At 44.9% G+C, this 17,384-nt stretch overlaps 1 protein-coding gene across 1 annotated transcript; it reads left to right on the top strand.

The window, feature by feature from the left end:
• Positions 1 to 12,605: 12,605 nt before the first annotated feature.
• On the top strand, positions 12,606 to 15,705 carry LOC138585273 (photoreceptor outer segment membrane glycoprotein 2-like). The gene is made up of 3 exons (XM_069657560.1): positions 12,606 to 13,186; positions 14,658 to 14,904; positions 15,451 to 15,705. The coding sequence occupies exons 1-3, from the start codon at positions 12,606 to 12,608 to the stop codon at positions 15,703 to 15,705; spliced, it is 1,083 nt and encodes a 360-aa protein (XP_069513661.1).
• Positions 15,706 to 17,384: the final 1,679 nt, after the last annotated feature.

The following is a 17,384-nucleotide window of genomic DNA, read 5'->3' as shown; positions in this document are numbered from 1 at the left end:
TCCAGATCGGATCATTGAGAGCAAGCTGCGGAGACTCCACCACACTTCCTGTGTCCGAGAGTTTCAGAATAAAAAATCCACGGCCCACCTTCTCCTGAAACCCGCCTTAAAAAAATCTTTAACCTTTGTGTTTATTATAACACAAAGTTGAGTTTCTTAAATAATAATAATAATAATGATTTATATTTGATTCACTAAAGGTGAATCTTTTAAGATGTCACAGTGACAAACGTGCTGAGAAACTTTATTTTCATGAATCACAAAAGACTGAAAATTAATTTAAAACACTTTAAGAACATTGTTTAACAAATCTGAAATAAATTTGAATTAACACAAGACAGTCAATAAATATGACATTAAATAAACTGATTAAAGGTTTTAAACATAAACATTTCAATGGTAAATGGACCGTACTTATATAACATGTTCAGTCTTCAGACCACTCAAAGTGCTTTTGCACTACATGTCACATTTAACCTTTCACACACACATTCATACACTGATGGCAGAGGCCAAAGTGCCAATCTCCAATCAGGATCTATAGGCATTCATACACCAAAGGCTCTGCCTGAAGAAGTCAGGGATCGAACCCCCGACCTTCCAATTGAGAGACAACCCACTCTACCACTGAGCCACAAAAAAATAAAAAGTAGGGCAAAGTTAATTAACGCGTTAATAACGCGTTAACGCACATTCTCTTTAACGCCACTAATTATTTTAACGCGCGATTAAGGCACGCGTGTTCTATTATTATGACCCTCAGCCCGCCCCGTAGTTTGAGAAATCAGGAAGCGATGCAGCTGCAATGTTGTGGATAGCATGCAGAAACAAACTTTTAGACTTGGCAAATTGAGCCTCAACGCCCTGCTCGATGGTTCTCTGGACAAGACAAAAGTTATTTGTATTTCCTGTCGATGTGAACGGAGTTACCACCAGCAGTGTTTCCGCTACATACTTCCGCTGCTTCACATTTCTGTGTAATTAAACGACTCCGCTCCAAACGAACGGTCGCTCGCCCGCTCTCCTTGTTGAGGAAGAGCACTGACACAGTGACAGGAGTCACAGGACACCAGGACGCTCTCTGTCTGCACACAATCATATATAAAAGAGGGGGCGGGTCCAGAAGCTATGCAGAGAGCAGAGGTGCAGGTGTGTTGGGGGACTGAAGCAAAGAGATCAGATTGAAGTAGTTTGTGAATTAAAATATGAATTAAGGTGAAGCAGAGAGAACAATGAAACTGTGGAAGGAAGAAATCAGCATCTAGAAAGAGTTTAATCCAGACTGAGTAAGTCTGCAAGTGATGTGCTTCTCACAGGAATCAGTGATATATGCGATGATCGCCATGTTCTGCTTTCAGCATATTTTTTGAGCGTGCAGAACCTTTGAGGTTATTCTGTAGAATATTCTGGACAGTATTTCTCATTTTCATGTGCAATTAATTTGCGATTAATCTCGAGTTAACTATGGACAACCATGCGATTAATCGCGATTAAATATTTTAATCGATTGACAGCCCTAATAAAAAGCAGTAAGAAGTATAATTTAGGAAACAGTTAAAAATAAATCAGTCAGTCAGTTCCATGCTCTTATTTTGAAGGAGAATATCCCGATCCCGGAAGTGAGTACCTGCTGCTGTGTGCAGAGTTTACTCACCTGTCTGTCTCTCCCTCAGGAACACGAAGGCTCCGCCTCCCTGCACCGGAAACGCTCTGGACACATGACGTCATGCCATGATTGACAGGAGCTGGGAGAGACTGGTACCGCCCCCAGGAGGAGGGGGCTGGGGGTCTGACATCATTGCAGTGACATCATGACAGGATATAAAAGTCTTTGTTTACATTTAGTGTTCAGATGTTTACAAAATAAAACATAAACAAAAGATGATGATGAACAGTGACGATTTACTTTGTTATCCACAGTCTCCTGTTCCTGAACAAACTGTTATTGTCACTATGATGTCACATGATGTTATTATCATTTACAGTTGTGTTACAGAAAGATTTTTTTGTTATTATTTACTGTTCTGTCACCCTTATGCGCCCTGCTTAAATAGGCAGACAGATAACTCCTCTTCCAATCACCACACTGAAGAAGGACTGTTCGACTTCTTTTATTGAGTCACTGAAAGTAGAGTAAAACAACCCTGCTTCAAAAGGCTTGGACTGCGATACGTTTTGACTGACAGTCTTTCATACACTTCCCTCAGAGATGTTTCACTTAACAGATTGTCACTTTCTCCGAGGCTGAAGTGTACACAAGTACCGCTTTTGCCACCTGTCCCAGAAGGTGCTTGCCAGACTTTGTACTTGTTTCCACTGGCGTCTGTAAAGGTCAGTACCCTAAAACTCACCGGGAAAAGCAGGATGAGGACTTCTGTGTAAATAGTGTTGCAGGGGTAAGTATGAAAGGGTTTTCAGGATCGGTGGAAACAGGACCCAAAGGCCTCGGGTTTATGATGCCTGTCACTTCGGCCATCAATGTCGCGAGAACTTTGTGAGTGAAGGTTAGGGTTAGAGTCACAGCTCCATTGAGCCATGTATTCCTATAGCCCCCAGCAGTGATGATTTCATGAGCTTCTTTAAGGACAAAATCCTAAAGATTAGAGAGTCCTTACCTGGTGCAGATGTATCTTTGGAAACTGCTCACACACCTGATGTTTACACTGTTTTTCTCCAGTTGACCTTCCTGAGCTAAATTCTCTGATATCTTCGTCTAAACCATCAACCTGTCTTTGAGACCCAATTCCAACCAAGCTGCTTCAGGAAGTCTTTCCCTCAATTAGCACTTCTTTACTAGATATGATCAATATGTCTTTATCGACGGGCTATGTACCCCAGTCTTTTAAACTAGCTGTAATTAAGCCACTTCTTAAAAAGCCTACCCTAGATTCAGGCACCTTAGCTAACTATAGACCTATATCTAACCTTCCTTTTATCTCAAAGATCCTTGAGAAAGCAGTCGCTAATCAATTATGTGACTTTCTTCATAACAACAGTTTATTTGAGGACTGTCAGTCAGGATTTAGAGTCCACCACAGCACTGAGACAGCACTGAGAGTTTCAAATGATCTACTTCCTGCTTCAGACAGAGGACTTCTCTCTGTACTCGTCCTGTTAGATCTTAGTGCCGCTTTCGACACGATAGACCATCACATCCTGTTACAGAGACTAGAACAGCTAATGTTCATTACAGGATCTGCATTAAGTTGGTTTAAATCTTATCTATCAGATCGATCTCAGTTTGTTAATGTTCATGATGTGTCCTCTATGCACACCAAAGTTAGTCATGGAGTTCCACAAGGTTCTGTGCTCGGACCGATTCTTTTTACCTTATATATGCTTCCTCTGGGTAATATCATGAGGAAACACTCCATTAATGTTCATTGTTATGCAGATGATACTCAATTATACTTATCAATGAAGCCAGACGAAACCAATCAGCTATCTAAACTAGAAGCATGCCTTAAGGACATAAAGATCTGGATGACTAGAAACTTTCTGCTACTTAATTCAGACAAACTGAAGTTATTGTGCTCGGCCCAAAACACCTTAGAGACTCTTTCTCTAATGATATAGCTGCCCTAGATGGCATCAGCCTGGCATCCAGCACTACTGTTAGGAATCTGGGAGTTCTGTTTGATCAGGATATGTCCTTCATCTCCCACATAAAACAAATATCAAGGACAGCCTTCTTTCATCTTCACAACAAACATCAGACACATCCTGTCTCAACACGATGCAGAAAAACTCGTCCATGCATTCGTTACTTCCAGGTTGGATTATTGTAACTCGTTACTATCAGGCTGCCCTAATAAGTCACTAAAAACTCTGCAGCTGGTACAAAATGCTGCAGCACGTGTGCTGACAAGAACTAGGAAGAGAGATCACATCTCTCCTGTATTAGCCTCTCTGCACTGGCTTCCTGTAAAATCTAGAATAGAATTTTAAATCCTTCTTCTTACTTACAAAGCTCTTAATGGTCAGGCACCATCATATCTTAAAGAGCTCATAGTGCCATATTACCCCTCTAGAACATTGCGCTCCCAGGATGCAGGCCTGCTTGTGGTACCTAAAGTCTCTAAGAGTAGTGTTGGAGGTAGAGCCTTCAATTACCAGGCCCCCCTCCTCTGGAACAATCTACCAGTCAAGGTCCGGGAGGCAGACACCCTCTCTTCTTTTAAGAGTTCAAACTTTCCTCTTTGATAAAGCTTATAGTTAGGGCTGGCTCAGGCTGGGACCAGCCCAGAGTTATGCTGCTATAGGTTTAGACTGCCGGGGGGATCTGACACACCAAGCTTCTTTGTCTCTCTCTCTCTGTGTCTCTCTCTCTCGCTCTTTCTCTCTCTCTGAGTGCATGGTGGGAGTGAGCGTGTTGGTCGGAGAGCGTTTGGAGTGTGTTTTTGATTATTTTCTATCTTTATCTCTTGTTTAATTGTTATTGTTAGTCTCAGTTTAATAGTTTAGTTGTTTCTTTTGTGTTTTTTAGTGGAAGAACAGGTGAAAGTAGGTAAGACAGGTGAGTTTGCAGGTAGGGGTGTCGGCAGCTAGGCAGTATGCCAGTTGTCGGCAGCCATGCCGAGCTGGAGAAGCTCACACGCCGACACGGTGTGAAGCTGCTGTCGGGTGGGGGCTTCTCGGTGGAGGAGGCCAGCTATGCTGTCGGGGAGGCTGTTGGTTTCGACAGTGTCAAGTCGGCCTCCCGGATGAACGGCGCCATAGTCATCTTTTTAGACCAGGTGATTAAAGCAGAGCAGGTAGTGGAGGAAGGAGTCGTGATCTGCGGCACATTCACCCCCGTCCTCCCGTTATCAAACCCGGCGAAAAAAGTCATGATTTCTAACGCCCCCCCGTTCATTAGAAACGAGGACTTAGCTAAAGAGCTATCACGCTACGGGCAGCTCGTGTCTCCCATTAAGATGGTTCTACTGGGCTGCAAATCATCCCAGCTGAAGCACGTCGTCTGTCACCGTAGACAGGTTTTTATGTTACTAAAAGATAGCAGCAAAGACCTGAACCTAACATTCAGTTTCAGAGTGGATGGATTCGCCTAGTCATCCAGATCTTTATGTCCTTAAGGCATGCTTCTAGTTTAGATAGCTGATTGGTTTCGTCAGGCTTCATTGATAAGTATAATTGAGTATCATCTGCATAACACTGAACATTAATGGAGTGTTTCCTCATGATGTTACCCAGAGGAAGCATATATAAGGTAAAAAGAATCGGTCCGAGCACAGAACCTTGTGGAACTCCATGACTAACTTTGGTTTGCATAGAGGACACATCATGAACATTAACAAACTGAGATCAATCAATCATCAATCAATCAAATTTTATTTGTATAGCGCCAAATCATAACCAGGGTTATCTCGAGACACTTTACAGAAAGAGCAGGTCTAGACCGACTCTTTGTTATGTTATTTAAAGAGAGGCCCAACATGAATCCACCATGAGTAGCACTTAGCAATTCGGCACATTGGCAAGGAAAAACTTCCTTTTAACAGGCAGAAACCTCGAGCAGAACCAGACTCATGTTGAACAGCCATCTGCCTCGACTGGATGGACCGAAAGTGGGATAGAAGGAGATGCAGGATAGAGACAGGCAAAGAGAGCAACAACAAAATATGTTCTTGTTACCACAACAACATATGTCCTTGTTACATGAACAACAACAGACACATACTTATGGTTACAATGCCAATAATAGTGGTAGACTAGGGTGAAGATTGGCTAAATAAATAAATAAATAAATAAATAAATTAAAGTAAGAGTAAGAGTAATGATAAAGGCTGAGGTAATCGTAATTGTAACAGTTGAAGTCAACAGGTCTACTATTAGCATTAGCAGCAACAATAATGATACTATGGGGAAGGCTGATGTTAGTAGTTGTTGCAGTCGACCAGGTCCACAGCAGCAGGTGGTCTGCAGCAACGATCCCCAGGAACCTTCAAGACAAGGGAGCACAAGAACTCCCGGGAAGATATGTGGTTAGTAATGTTAATGGAACCAGAAGATACAGAGTTAATGAGCTGCATTAATATGACAGAGAGAGAGAGAGAGAGAGTCAGAGAGAGAGGAAGAGAGAGAGAGAGAGAGAGAGTCAGAGAGAGAGAGAGAGAGAAGCTTGGTGTGTTAGATCCCCCCGGCAGTCTAAACCTATAGCAGCATAACTATGGGCTAGTCCCAGCCTGAGCCAGGCCTAACTATAAGCTTTATCAAAGAGGAAAGTTTGAACTCTTAAAAGAAGAGAGGGTGTCTGCCTCCCGGACCTTGACTGGTAGATTGTTCCAGAGGAGGGGGGCCTGGTAATTGAAGGCTCTACCTCCAACACTACTCTTAGAGACTTTAGGTACCACAAGCAGGCCTGCATCCTGGGAGCGCAATGTTCTAGAGGGGTAATATGGCACTATGAGCTCTTTAAGATATGATGGTGCCTGACCATTAAGAGCTTTGTAAGTAAGAAGAAGGATTTTAAATTCTATTCTAGATTTTACAGGAAGCCAGTGCAGAGAGGCTAATACAGGAGAGATGTGATCTCTCTTCCTAGTTCTTGTCAGCACACGTGCTGCAGCATTTTGTACCAGCTGCAGAGTTTTTAGTGACTTATTAGGGCAGCCTGATAGTAACGAGTTACAATAATCCAACCTGGAAGTAACGAATGCATGGACTAGTTTTTCTGCATCGTGTTGAGACAGGATGTGTCTGATGTTTGTTGCGAAGATGAAAGAAGGCTGTCCTTGATATTTGTTTTATGTGGGAGATGAAGGACATATCCTGATCAAACAGAACTCCCAGATTCCTAACAGTAGTGCTGGATGCCAGGCTGATGCCATCTAGGGCAGCTATATCATTAGAGAAAGAGTCTCTAAGGTGTTTTGGGCCGAGCACAATAACTTCAGTTTGTCTGAATTAAGTAGCAGAAAGTTTCTAGTCATCCAGATCTTTATGTCCTTAAGGCATGCTTCTAGTTTAGATAGCTGATTGGTTTCGTCTGGCTTCATAGATAAGTATAATTGAGTATCATCTGCATAACAATGAAAATTAATGGAGTGTTTCCTCATGATATTACCCAGAGGAAGCATATATAAGGTAAAAAGAATCGGTCCGAGCACAGAACCTTGTGGAACTCCATGACTAACTTTGGTTTGCATAGAGGACACATCATGAACATTAACAAACTGAGATCGATCTGATAGATAAGATTTAAACCAACTTAGTGCAGATCCTGTAATGAACATTAGCTGTTCTAGTCTCTGTAACAGGATGTGATGGTCTATCGTGTCGATCTGATCAATAAGATTTAAACCAACTTAATGCAGATCCTGTAATGAACATTAACTGTTCTAGTCTCTGTAACAGGATGTGATGGTCTATCGTGTCGAAAGCGGCACTAAGATCTAACAGGACGAGTACAGAGAGAAGTCCTCTGTCTGAAGCAGGAAGTAGATCATTTGAAACTCGCAGTGCTGTCTCAGTGCTGTGGTGGACTCTAAATCCTGACTGAAAGTCCTCAAATAAACTGTTGTTATGAAGAAAGTCACATAATTGATTAGCGACTGCTTTCTCAAGGATCTTTGAGATAAAAGGAAGGTTAGATATAGGTCTATAGTTAGCTAAGGTGCCTGAATCATGGGTAGGCTTTTTAAGAAGTGGCTTAATTACAGCTAGTTTAAAAGGCTGGGGTACATAGCCCGTCGATAAAGACATATTGATCACATCTAGTAAAGAAGTGCTAATTGAGGGAAAGACTTCCTGAAGCAGCTTGGTTGGAATCGGGTCTAAAAGACAGGTTGATGGTTTAGACGAAGATATCAGAGAATTAAGCTCAGGAAGGTCAATTGGAGAAAAACAGTGTAAACATCAGGTGTGTGAGCAGTTTCCAAAGATACATCTGCACCAGGTAACGGCAGGAGGTTACAGAGTCTCTAATCTTTAGCATTTTTTCATTAAAGAAGCTCATGAAATCATCACTGCTGAGGCCTATAGGAATACTTGGCTCAGTGGAGCTGTGACTCTCTGTCAGCCTGGCTACAGTGCTGAAAAGGTACCTGGGATTGTTTTTATGTTCTTCTATGAGGGAGGAGTAGTAGACACCTCGAGCATGCCGTAGGGCCTTCCTGTATTTATTAAGACTGTTTTGCCAGAGTAAACGAGACTCTTCTGTTTTGGTGGATCGCCACATTCTTTCAAATTTACGCGACATTTGCTTCAAGTTACGAGTTTCTGAGTCATACCATGGAGCTAGCCTCTGTCGTTTGATAATCTTCTTCTTTAAGGGGGCAATCGAGTCTAGAGTACTTCTCAGCAAACCTGCAGGACTATCAACAAACTGATCAAGCTGAGAGGGACTAACATTAGCATCAGAGCTTTCTGTAGGAAACAGATGTGGTAAAGAATTGTTTCATTAAATTTAGCTGCAGTCCTATCAGACAAACATCTTGTACATTTTTGTTAACTGGAGAGTAGTCGGTTAATAGGACATCGAATGTTACTAAATAGTGATCTGATAAAAGAGGATTTTGTGGGAAGACAATTACGTTTTCGGTTTCAAGGCCATAAGCTAGAACAAGGTGGAGGGTGTGGTTAAAGCGGTGAGTAGGCTGGTTTACACTTTGAGTGAAACCAATAGAGTCCAAAAGGGACATAAATGCCATGCTAAGACTATCATTATCAACATCTACATGAATATTGAAGTCCCCTACAATAATTATTTGATCTGAACTCAGGACTAAATCTGATAAAAACTCTGAGAATTCAGTTAGAAAATCAGAGTATGCGCCCGGAGGGCGGTATACTATCACAAATAAAACAGGCTGTAAAGTTTTCCAGGCTGGGTGTGAAAAACTCAGAACAAGGCTTTCAAAAGAGCTGAAACTAAGTTTGGGTCGAGGGTTGATTAGAAGACTAGAACTGAAGATAGCTGCCACTCCACCACCTCGACCAGTGTCTCGAGGAGTATGAGTATTAAGATGACTGGGAGGAGTGGATTCATTGAAGCTGACATATTCTTCCTGACACAGCCAAGTCTCAGTTAAAGAGAGTAAATCAATATGATCATCTGATATCAGATCGTTCACTAATAGAGCTTTAGATGACAGGGATCTGATATTTAACACACCACATTTAATTCTCATATTTTTTGGCATAACTTTGGTTGTTGTTTTAATTTTTATTAAATTTTTTTGATTTACTCCTTTTTTATTTGAGTTTGAATTAACTGTAATAACAGGCCTGGGTTGGGGGGGGCAGACACAGTCTCTATAACATTAACATTGTGGCTGGGAAACTGCTCACAGGGAAGCTCAGAGGAGTGTGTAGGACTACAGCTCTGCTAGACGCTTTTCTAGAAACACTTTTAAGAGGAGGCTTCAACCAGTCCACAGTGATGCCGCTGTAGGCTTAGACTGCCGGTCTATTGCCAGTCACTCACATGTCCAACTAACATGTCCCGCCTCCTGTCAGTCACTCACATGTCTAACTAATATGTCCCGCCTCCTGTCAGTCACTCACATGTCCAACTAACATGTCCCGCCTCCTGTCAGTCACTCACATGTCCAACTAACATGTCCCGCCTCCTGTCAGTCACTCACATGTCTAACTAACATGTCCCGCCTCCTGTCAGTCACTCACATGTCCAACTAACATGTCCCGCCTCCTGTCAGTCACTCACAAGTCTAACTAATATGTCCCGCCTCCTGTCAGTCACTCACATGTCCCGCCTCCTGTCAGTCACTCACATGTCCCTCCTCCTGTCAGTCACTAACATGTCCCACCTCCTGTCAGTCACTTACATGTCCTTCCTCCTGTCAGTCACTAAGTTGTCCCGCCTCCTGTCAGTCACTAACATGTCCCGCCTCCTGTCAGTCACTCACATGTCCCGCCTCCTGTCAGTCACTAACATGTCCCGCCTCCTGTCAGTCACTCACATGTCTAACTAACATGTCCCGCCTCCTGTCAGTCACTCACATATCCCTCCTCCTGTCAGTCACTCACATGTCCCTCCTCCTGTCAGTCACTCACATGTCCCGCCTCCCGTCAGTCATTAACATGTCCCACCTCCTGTCAGTCACTCACATGTCCCTCCTCCTGTCAGTCACTAACATGTCCCACCTCCTGTCAGTCATTAACATGTCCCACCTCCTGTCAGTCACTCACATGTCCCGCCTCCTGTCAGTCACTCACATGTCCCGCCTCCTGTCAGTCACTCACATGTCCCGCCTCCTGTCAGTCACTCACATATCCCTCCTCCTGTCAGTCACTCACATGTCCCTCCTCCTGTCAGTCACTCACATGTCCCGCCTCCCGTCAGTCATTAACATGTCCCGCCTCCTGTCAGTCACTCACATATCCCTCCTCCTGTCAGTCACTCACATGTCCCTCCTCCTGTCAGTCACTCACATGTCCCGCCTCCCGTCAGTCATTAACATGTCCCACCTCCTGTCAGTCACTCACATGTCCCTCCTCCTGTCAGTCACTAACATGTCCCACCTCCTGTCAGTCATTAACATGTCCCACCTCCTGTCAGTCACTCACATGTCCCGCCTCCTGTCAGTCACTCACATGTCCCGCCTCCTGTCAGTCACTCACATGTCCCGCCTCCTGTCAGTCACTCACATATCCCTCCTCCTGTCAGTCACTCACATGTCCCTCCTCCTGTCAGTCACTCACATGTCCCGCCTCCCGTCAGTCATTAACATGTCCCACCTCCTGTCAGTCACTCACATGTCCCTCCTCCTGTCAGTCACTAACATGTCCCACCTCCTGTCAGTCATTAACATGTCCCACCTCCTGTCAGTCACTAACATGTCCCACCTCCTGTCAGTCACTAACATGTCCCGCCTCCTGTCAGTCACTCACATGTCCCGCCTCCTGTCAGTCACTCACATGTCCCGCCTCCTGTCAGTCAATCACATGTCCCGCCTCCTGTCAGTCACTCACATGTCCCTCCCTACAGTACGCTGCCCCTGCGGTCCTCTCTTCCCAACCCTCCTCCCCAACTCGATTGTGTCTTTAATGTACTCAGGTGTGTCTTCTTCAGTGTCAGGTAGCTGATCAGGGTGTAACATGTGTGGGAACATTGTACTTTCCTGTTGATGTTCCAGCTGGTGAATGGGGGGGCGAGGTGGGGGGGGGGTTGGAGATTTCTCAGCTTATTACAAGGCTGATTAGCTGTAAGGAGATTAGCGCCGCGGGTTAACAGGCGCCTGAAAACTCTTTTTCTCAGCTTCAATATTTGCTCGGCAGCTTGTGAAGTGTGGCAGGACTCAGCTCCCCGAGATGACGAGAGGTTGAAGGGACGACAGCTCTCCAAACGTCTGGCAGCTTCAAGAAAAGCAGGTAAAACTCTGTTACCTTCTGCACGGAGGGGGGAGGGGTATTTGGATTTAAGATGGCAGCTGACATCAGTTCAGTTCATCTCCACTTTCGTTTGTTCTGAAGTCACAGTTTTCTCTTACAGTTAATAGTAATGAATGAATCTTCAACGCCTCTATTAACAGCGCTGGCGACTCGTTTGAACAGGTTAGATCCTGTTTGCTGTTTGTGTCATGTGACCTTTCTGCTCTGCCGCTCAGTATGATCAGTTTGTGTTTCTGTCATAAATGTTTAACATCAGCTGTTCAGAGATGTTCTTTGAGACAGAAGCTCCTCTGTGAACTCTGTCAGAGACCAGTGGAGGTCTTCCCATGAGAACATCTCTGACTGAGTTCACAAACAGACTCAGATCGAACTGAACCGGCAGTAAACTCTGATCCACATGTTTAAAGGACTCTTTGACTCTGGTTCAGATCACATTTTGACTCAAAGATCTTGACCATGATCAGAACTTTAAGTAAACTTTGACCTTCTTCCTGCAGCGCTCACATCCTGGTTGTGTCTTCGAGTTCAGTCAAAGAACCTGAAATACCTTCTAAGCTCCTTATGACGCTCTGCAGAGAGCAGCCAGCAGCCGTCTCCCTGCTGTTTTCTCCTGCTTCACTTTGGAGAGCTCCCCACTCTGACCTCTGACCTTTGAACCCTCAGACACCTGAACTGTTTGGAGGTTCATCTATACGCTCAACAACATTTAGTTAGTTAATGCCTCCTTAATGTGTGCAGCAGGCTGGGGGTGGTCCGAGGAAGGCGATGCCTGACTGGAGGAAACCATCGAGCCAGCCACAAACATCTGCTCTCAGCTGGCCCAGACTCTAAACCCCCTCTGATGTTGTGGTGCCTTCAGTTCTACCAACACATGTGAACAGTAAACTGAAGAAACTGAACGTGTCTAAAAGGATGCTCAAGACTTCTTTAATATTTCCACGTTATGGAAACATGCAGTAACAAAAACATGGAGTCTGAACAGGTTAGATGAGCATTGTAGCTTCAGTGATATAAGAGCTGGAGCTTGAGATCAGCGTAAAGGGGAAGTAAATATTGAAATACATCAGGAAGTGCTGAAATCTTATCATGTAGAAACTAAAAAAGAGAAGAAGTTTGGTGTGTTTTTGGCACCAGAAAGGTTTTCATGCAGCACCTGGTGGTCGTTCATCGATCTGCAGCTGGAGGTGCTCCGGTCTGGGCCATGTTTGTGGCATTTTGGACGTGAGACACTTAAGAACCACAGGACGGACATGGCGGTGGGTAAGCTGACTTTCACAAAGGCGGAGAGAGAGAAGCTAGCCGAGGTCCTCTGGCTGCTCAACTGGATCTCTGTGGTGACGGGAGCAATCCTCTTAAGCCTCGGCTTGTTCCTCAAAGTAGAGATTCATAAATGGCAGGAAGTGATGTCAGACCAGGGGATCCTTTACGTGCCAAATACTCTGATCACCACGGGTCTGGCCGCCTGCTGCATCAACTTCCTGGGTGGGAAGATCTGCCTGGACTGTGCTGACACCAACAAGTTCCTACGCTGGAAGCTGGTGATGATGCCGTACGTCATCTGCACCTTCTTCTTCACCTCCTGCGTCCTGGCGGGGGCGCTAATGTGCTACAGCATCCGCAGCCAGCTGGAGGAGTCTCTGTTCCTGGGCCTGAGGAACGCCATGTGCTACTACAAGGACACAGACACACCGGGCCGCTGCTTCCTGAAGAAGACTCTGGACCTGTTGCAGATCCAGTTCCAGTGCTGTGGAAACACTGGGTACCGGGACTGGTTCCAGGTCCAGTGGATCAGCAACCGCTACCTAGACATGACCAGCAGCATCGTGGTGGAGTAAGTGAAGCTCTTTTTGGTTCAGGTGAACTGTGCAGGATTTAAGCAGTTTCCGTCTCTGTTCAGACCCACAGTTTGTAATGAATCTGTATAAATACCTAAAGATCTACACGAATGTCCGTCCCTCTGGAATCTGGTGGATTCTACTGGAACCAAATTGATTCCAACTGGATTTCAATTGTTGGTAATAGATTCTACAGGGTTTGATCGACTCACGTGTGTCTAAGTAGAGTGTCAAAGGTCATCCTTCTTTTAAAAGGTTCAGACTGAACACAAAGCTGTTCTTAAGTCTGCAGAAAGATGCGAGAATGTGTAGACTTAGTCCACGTGGAGCAGACTGCACTGACCTGCTTCATGGTACGGCTCAGTGAATGAACAAAGACAGAACAAGACAGTTTATATCTGTCCTATCAGCTCATCAGCTGTTTGTGGACAGAAATCACAACCTTCTTAGATTGAAGAAGATCTTTCCTGATTCCAGTGGATCCCAATGTTTCTGAACACAGTCTGTGAGAGTCTAGAACCCAAAAGACAGACTGAGTTCTTGTAGAACCCAGTAGTTCTGTGTAATTCTGATGGATCTCCCTGAACCTGATGTTGGATGCTGGTTGACCTTCAATCGAGGACCAGCTTAGATTACAGTCAGATTGTATTGTTCAACAGTGATTTTACTGGACTACAAAGGAGTCTAGTGGCTTCAGATGGATTGCAGTAAATCCTTATGGGTTCTGGTGGATACAGACCTGGTGGCAGAAGCCAGAAGGGGTTGGAAGGTTCTGCTGGCGCTCTCTGATTGGTGGAAAGTGCACAGAAAGAACACATCCCTTAAAGTTAACAGGACATTTGGGGTCTTTCACGGTGTCACTAAAAAACAGAATCCGTGTCATTTTAAACCATTTTGTCCAAAGTAGTTTGGGACTGATGTTCTTCAGACTTCAACCCGAAACCAGAACACCTTAATGGATCCGCTCAAATAAACACCTGAAGAACGTTTCAGTTTACCTGACTGACCTCTCTGTCAGCAGACCGTAAACAGAGTACTCGCAGATTGAGGCCACTGGTTCACTGCAGTGAAGGCTGGAAGCTGCTGGGGTCAAAGGTCAGGGGATTTATTAGGCTTAAACAACGGGGTTCAATTCAGGTTGAAGAGACTTAATATAACCTGTCTGCAGGATTTAGAGACAAACTGTTTGACAGTGTTCACCTTCCACCTCATCTTTATTTTATTAATAAATATTAATTAAGTTTAAAATGCATCAAATCAAAACAGAAATGATTTCTGAAGCATGATACAAAGAGCAAGTCCAGTCAAATTAAAATCCTGAGCCAGTGACGAGTCAAACTCACTCAGTACACCTGCAGCTCTTTGCAGTACTAGTGAAGTAGTGGTAGCAGCACCAGTAGTGGTAGTACTGATAATACTGGTAGTAGTTTTAGTGGTAATACTAAGACTGCCTGCTCCTCCCTGCAGCCGTCTGAGGAGTAACGTGGAGGGGAGGTTCCTGATGGACGGCGTTCCCTTCAGCTGCTGCAGCACGCTGTCCCCCCGGCCGTGCATCCAGCAGCAGGTCAGCAACAGCTCAGCTCATTTCAACTACGACCAGCAGAGCCAGCAGCTGAACCTGTGGAGGAGGGGCTGCCGACAGGCCCTGATGGACCACTACACTGGCATCATGCAGTCCATCGGCCTCACCGTGCTGCTCATCTGGCTGTTTGAGGTACTGACTGAACATCCTTAGTGATTCCGACATCAGGGTCAGTCAGAGAACAGGAAGCAGATCAGAACCTTCACACACCTTCAGCTACAAAGCCGTCGGTCTCAGCGCTGCGTGGTACAGATCCCAGTACTTCATCAGAACTGCATTTTTAGCTACAGCTTATGTCTGTACTGTTGAAGGTTTGTTTGTGTTTATTTGTAAACAAATAAAGCTTCAACAGTTTCCGCTCTGTGAACAGAGCATGTGCGAGGACGGACTTCTGTTGAAGTTTAGTGGATCCCTTTAAAACATTGTAATTGAAAGCAGATCCTGATCGATCTCTGGAATCCAGTTCAGCCGGACGGCAGTAGATCCTTGTGGATCCTTGTTTCTGAGGCAGACACTCTGACATCACACGAGCCTCACTCAGTGATTGGTCAGGTGTGTTGAGGTGATAAAGTAGGCGGGGTTTGAACTTGAAAGTTGACTCTAAAGATGCCTGTCTCTCTGTCAACACACAGCTGTCCCTGCTGCTCTAAACACTCTGTGCTCTTCTTTTCCAACCAGCTGCTGGTTCTGACGGGGGTCCGTTACCTGCAGACGGCCATGGAAAATGTTCTCCGGCTGGGTGATCCGGACTCTGAGTCTGATGGTTGGATTCTGGAGAACAGCCTGGCAGAAACAGCCCGCTCCAACTTCAACATCATTAAGAACCTGGGGAAGTGTTACCAGGTCGATGACGACCCAAACATCAACATCCCAACCACCACCACAGAGCAGGAGGTGCCATCCCCCCGGGTACACATACCTGTGACCAGCTAGAACCCAACATGGACCTCTGAAATTTCAGGACCAGCAGAACACCAAGGGTTCAACACCTCCTCAGGTGACTGTTGGTGCGTCTCAAAGACTCCAGCTCCAGGCTGCAGAGAGCTGGACCTCATGAGGAGAAGAAGAACTGATGTGAAGTCCAGCTGCTGCTGCGACACATTCTGACTTCAGATTAAAGTTACGAGTTTGACAAAGTTTTACAAACAAAACATGAAAAATAAAAGCTGCCTGAGCTCAACGTGTTCGTTCATCAGAGTGGAGTCGTGGAGAGTTACAGGGACACTGTTTGTTCCTGCAGGTTTGTACCTTCTGGTGTCTGATGTCCTTTTGAAGGTGCAGATGTGCAACAAAGGGTGCTAAATATTAACATGTGTGTAGTATCACTTAGAGGCAGAACTAATGTTCACAGTGGACCGGTGTGTGTGTTACACACTCTGGCGTGATACCAGGTGATACCACACTGGGCTGCGGTGAACTCGTCACATCAAACACTGGACAAAATAAAAGTCTCTTGTTTCTGTGTTCACTTCCTGCTCAGACTCTCCCCTTCCTGTTTCCTGTGGGCTTCCTGTTGTTTCTGTAGCAGCTGATAGAGTATCAGAAGGAATGACTGATAAAAAAGGGGAACTCATCCAGCCAATCACAGTCCAGCTCTGACATCACATTCATCTCTGTGTATCCTGGTCAGAGGTCAAGGTTGTGTTTAGCCTAGCTTAGCACAAAGACTGGTAGCAGGGGGAAACTGCGAGCCTAGCTCCATCTGAGAAACCTCATAACTCAGAGTGTGTCAGAGTTTAAGCTGTGTGATATTTTGTGTGTTCATGAGCTTTGTTATGATTCATCATTTAATAAAGAGCACAGTCACTGTGTCGTTAGACTGAAGCTTTCAATCTGCACGTTGTCACTGCGTTACAGTCGTCGAACATTGTGATGACACAACATCAGTCTGCTGAGTCACATTATATATATATATATATACACACACTGTATATATATATAAATATATATATTTATATATATATACACACACAAACAGGACTGTGCAAAAGTTCCAGGCAGGTGTGAAAAATGCTGTAAACTAAGAATGCTTTCAGAAATGGAAGTGTTCATCGTTTCTTTCCATCAATGAACAAAATGCAGCGAATGAACAGGAGAGAAATCAGATCAATATCTGGTGTGACCACCCTTTGCCTTCTAAACAGCATCAGTTCTTCTCGGTACACTTGCACACAGTTTCTGAAGGAACTCGGCTGGTAGGTTGTTCCAAACATGTTGGAGAACTAACCACAGATCTTCTGTGGATGTAGGCTTCCTCAGATCCTTCTGTCTCTTCATGTCATCCCAGACAGACTCCATGATGTTGACATCAGGGCTCTGTGGGGGCCATACCATCACTTCCAGGACTTCTTGTTCTTCTTCTTGCTGAAGATAGTTCTTAATGACATTGGCTGCATGTTTGGGGTCGTTGTCCTGCTGCAGAATACATTTGGGGCCAATCATACGCCTCCCTGATGGTACTGCATGATGGATAAGGCCCCAAACTTGCAAGGAACCTCCAGCATGCTTCACTGCTGCCTGCAGACACTCATTATCGTAGCACTCTCCAGCCCTTTGGTAATGAATCTTCCATGAAGACCACTTGTGGCTGGCCTTCTCCGGACAGTAGATGG

The sequence above is a fragment of the Semicossyphus pulcher genome, unplaced genomic scaffold (genome assembly GCF_022749685.1).
Source record: "Semicossyphus pulcher isolate SPU_LCO1_2020_fin unplaced genomic scaffold, fSemPul1.0.p SCAF_11, whole genome shotgun sequence".
NCBI lineage: Eukaryota > Metazoa > Chordata > Actinopteri > Labriformes > Labridae > Semicossyphus > Semicossyphus pulcher.
The sequence above is the reverse complement of the archived record's forward strand: the minus strand, read 5'-3'. Positions and strand labels throughout refer to the sequence as shown.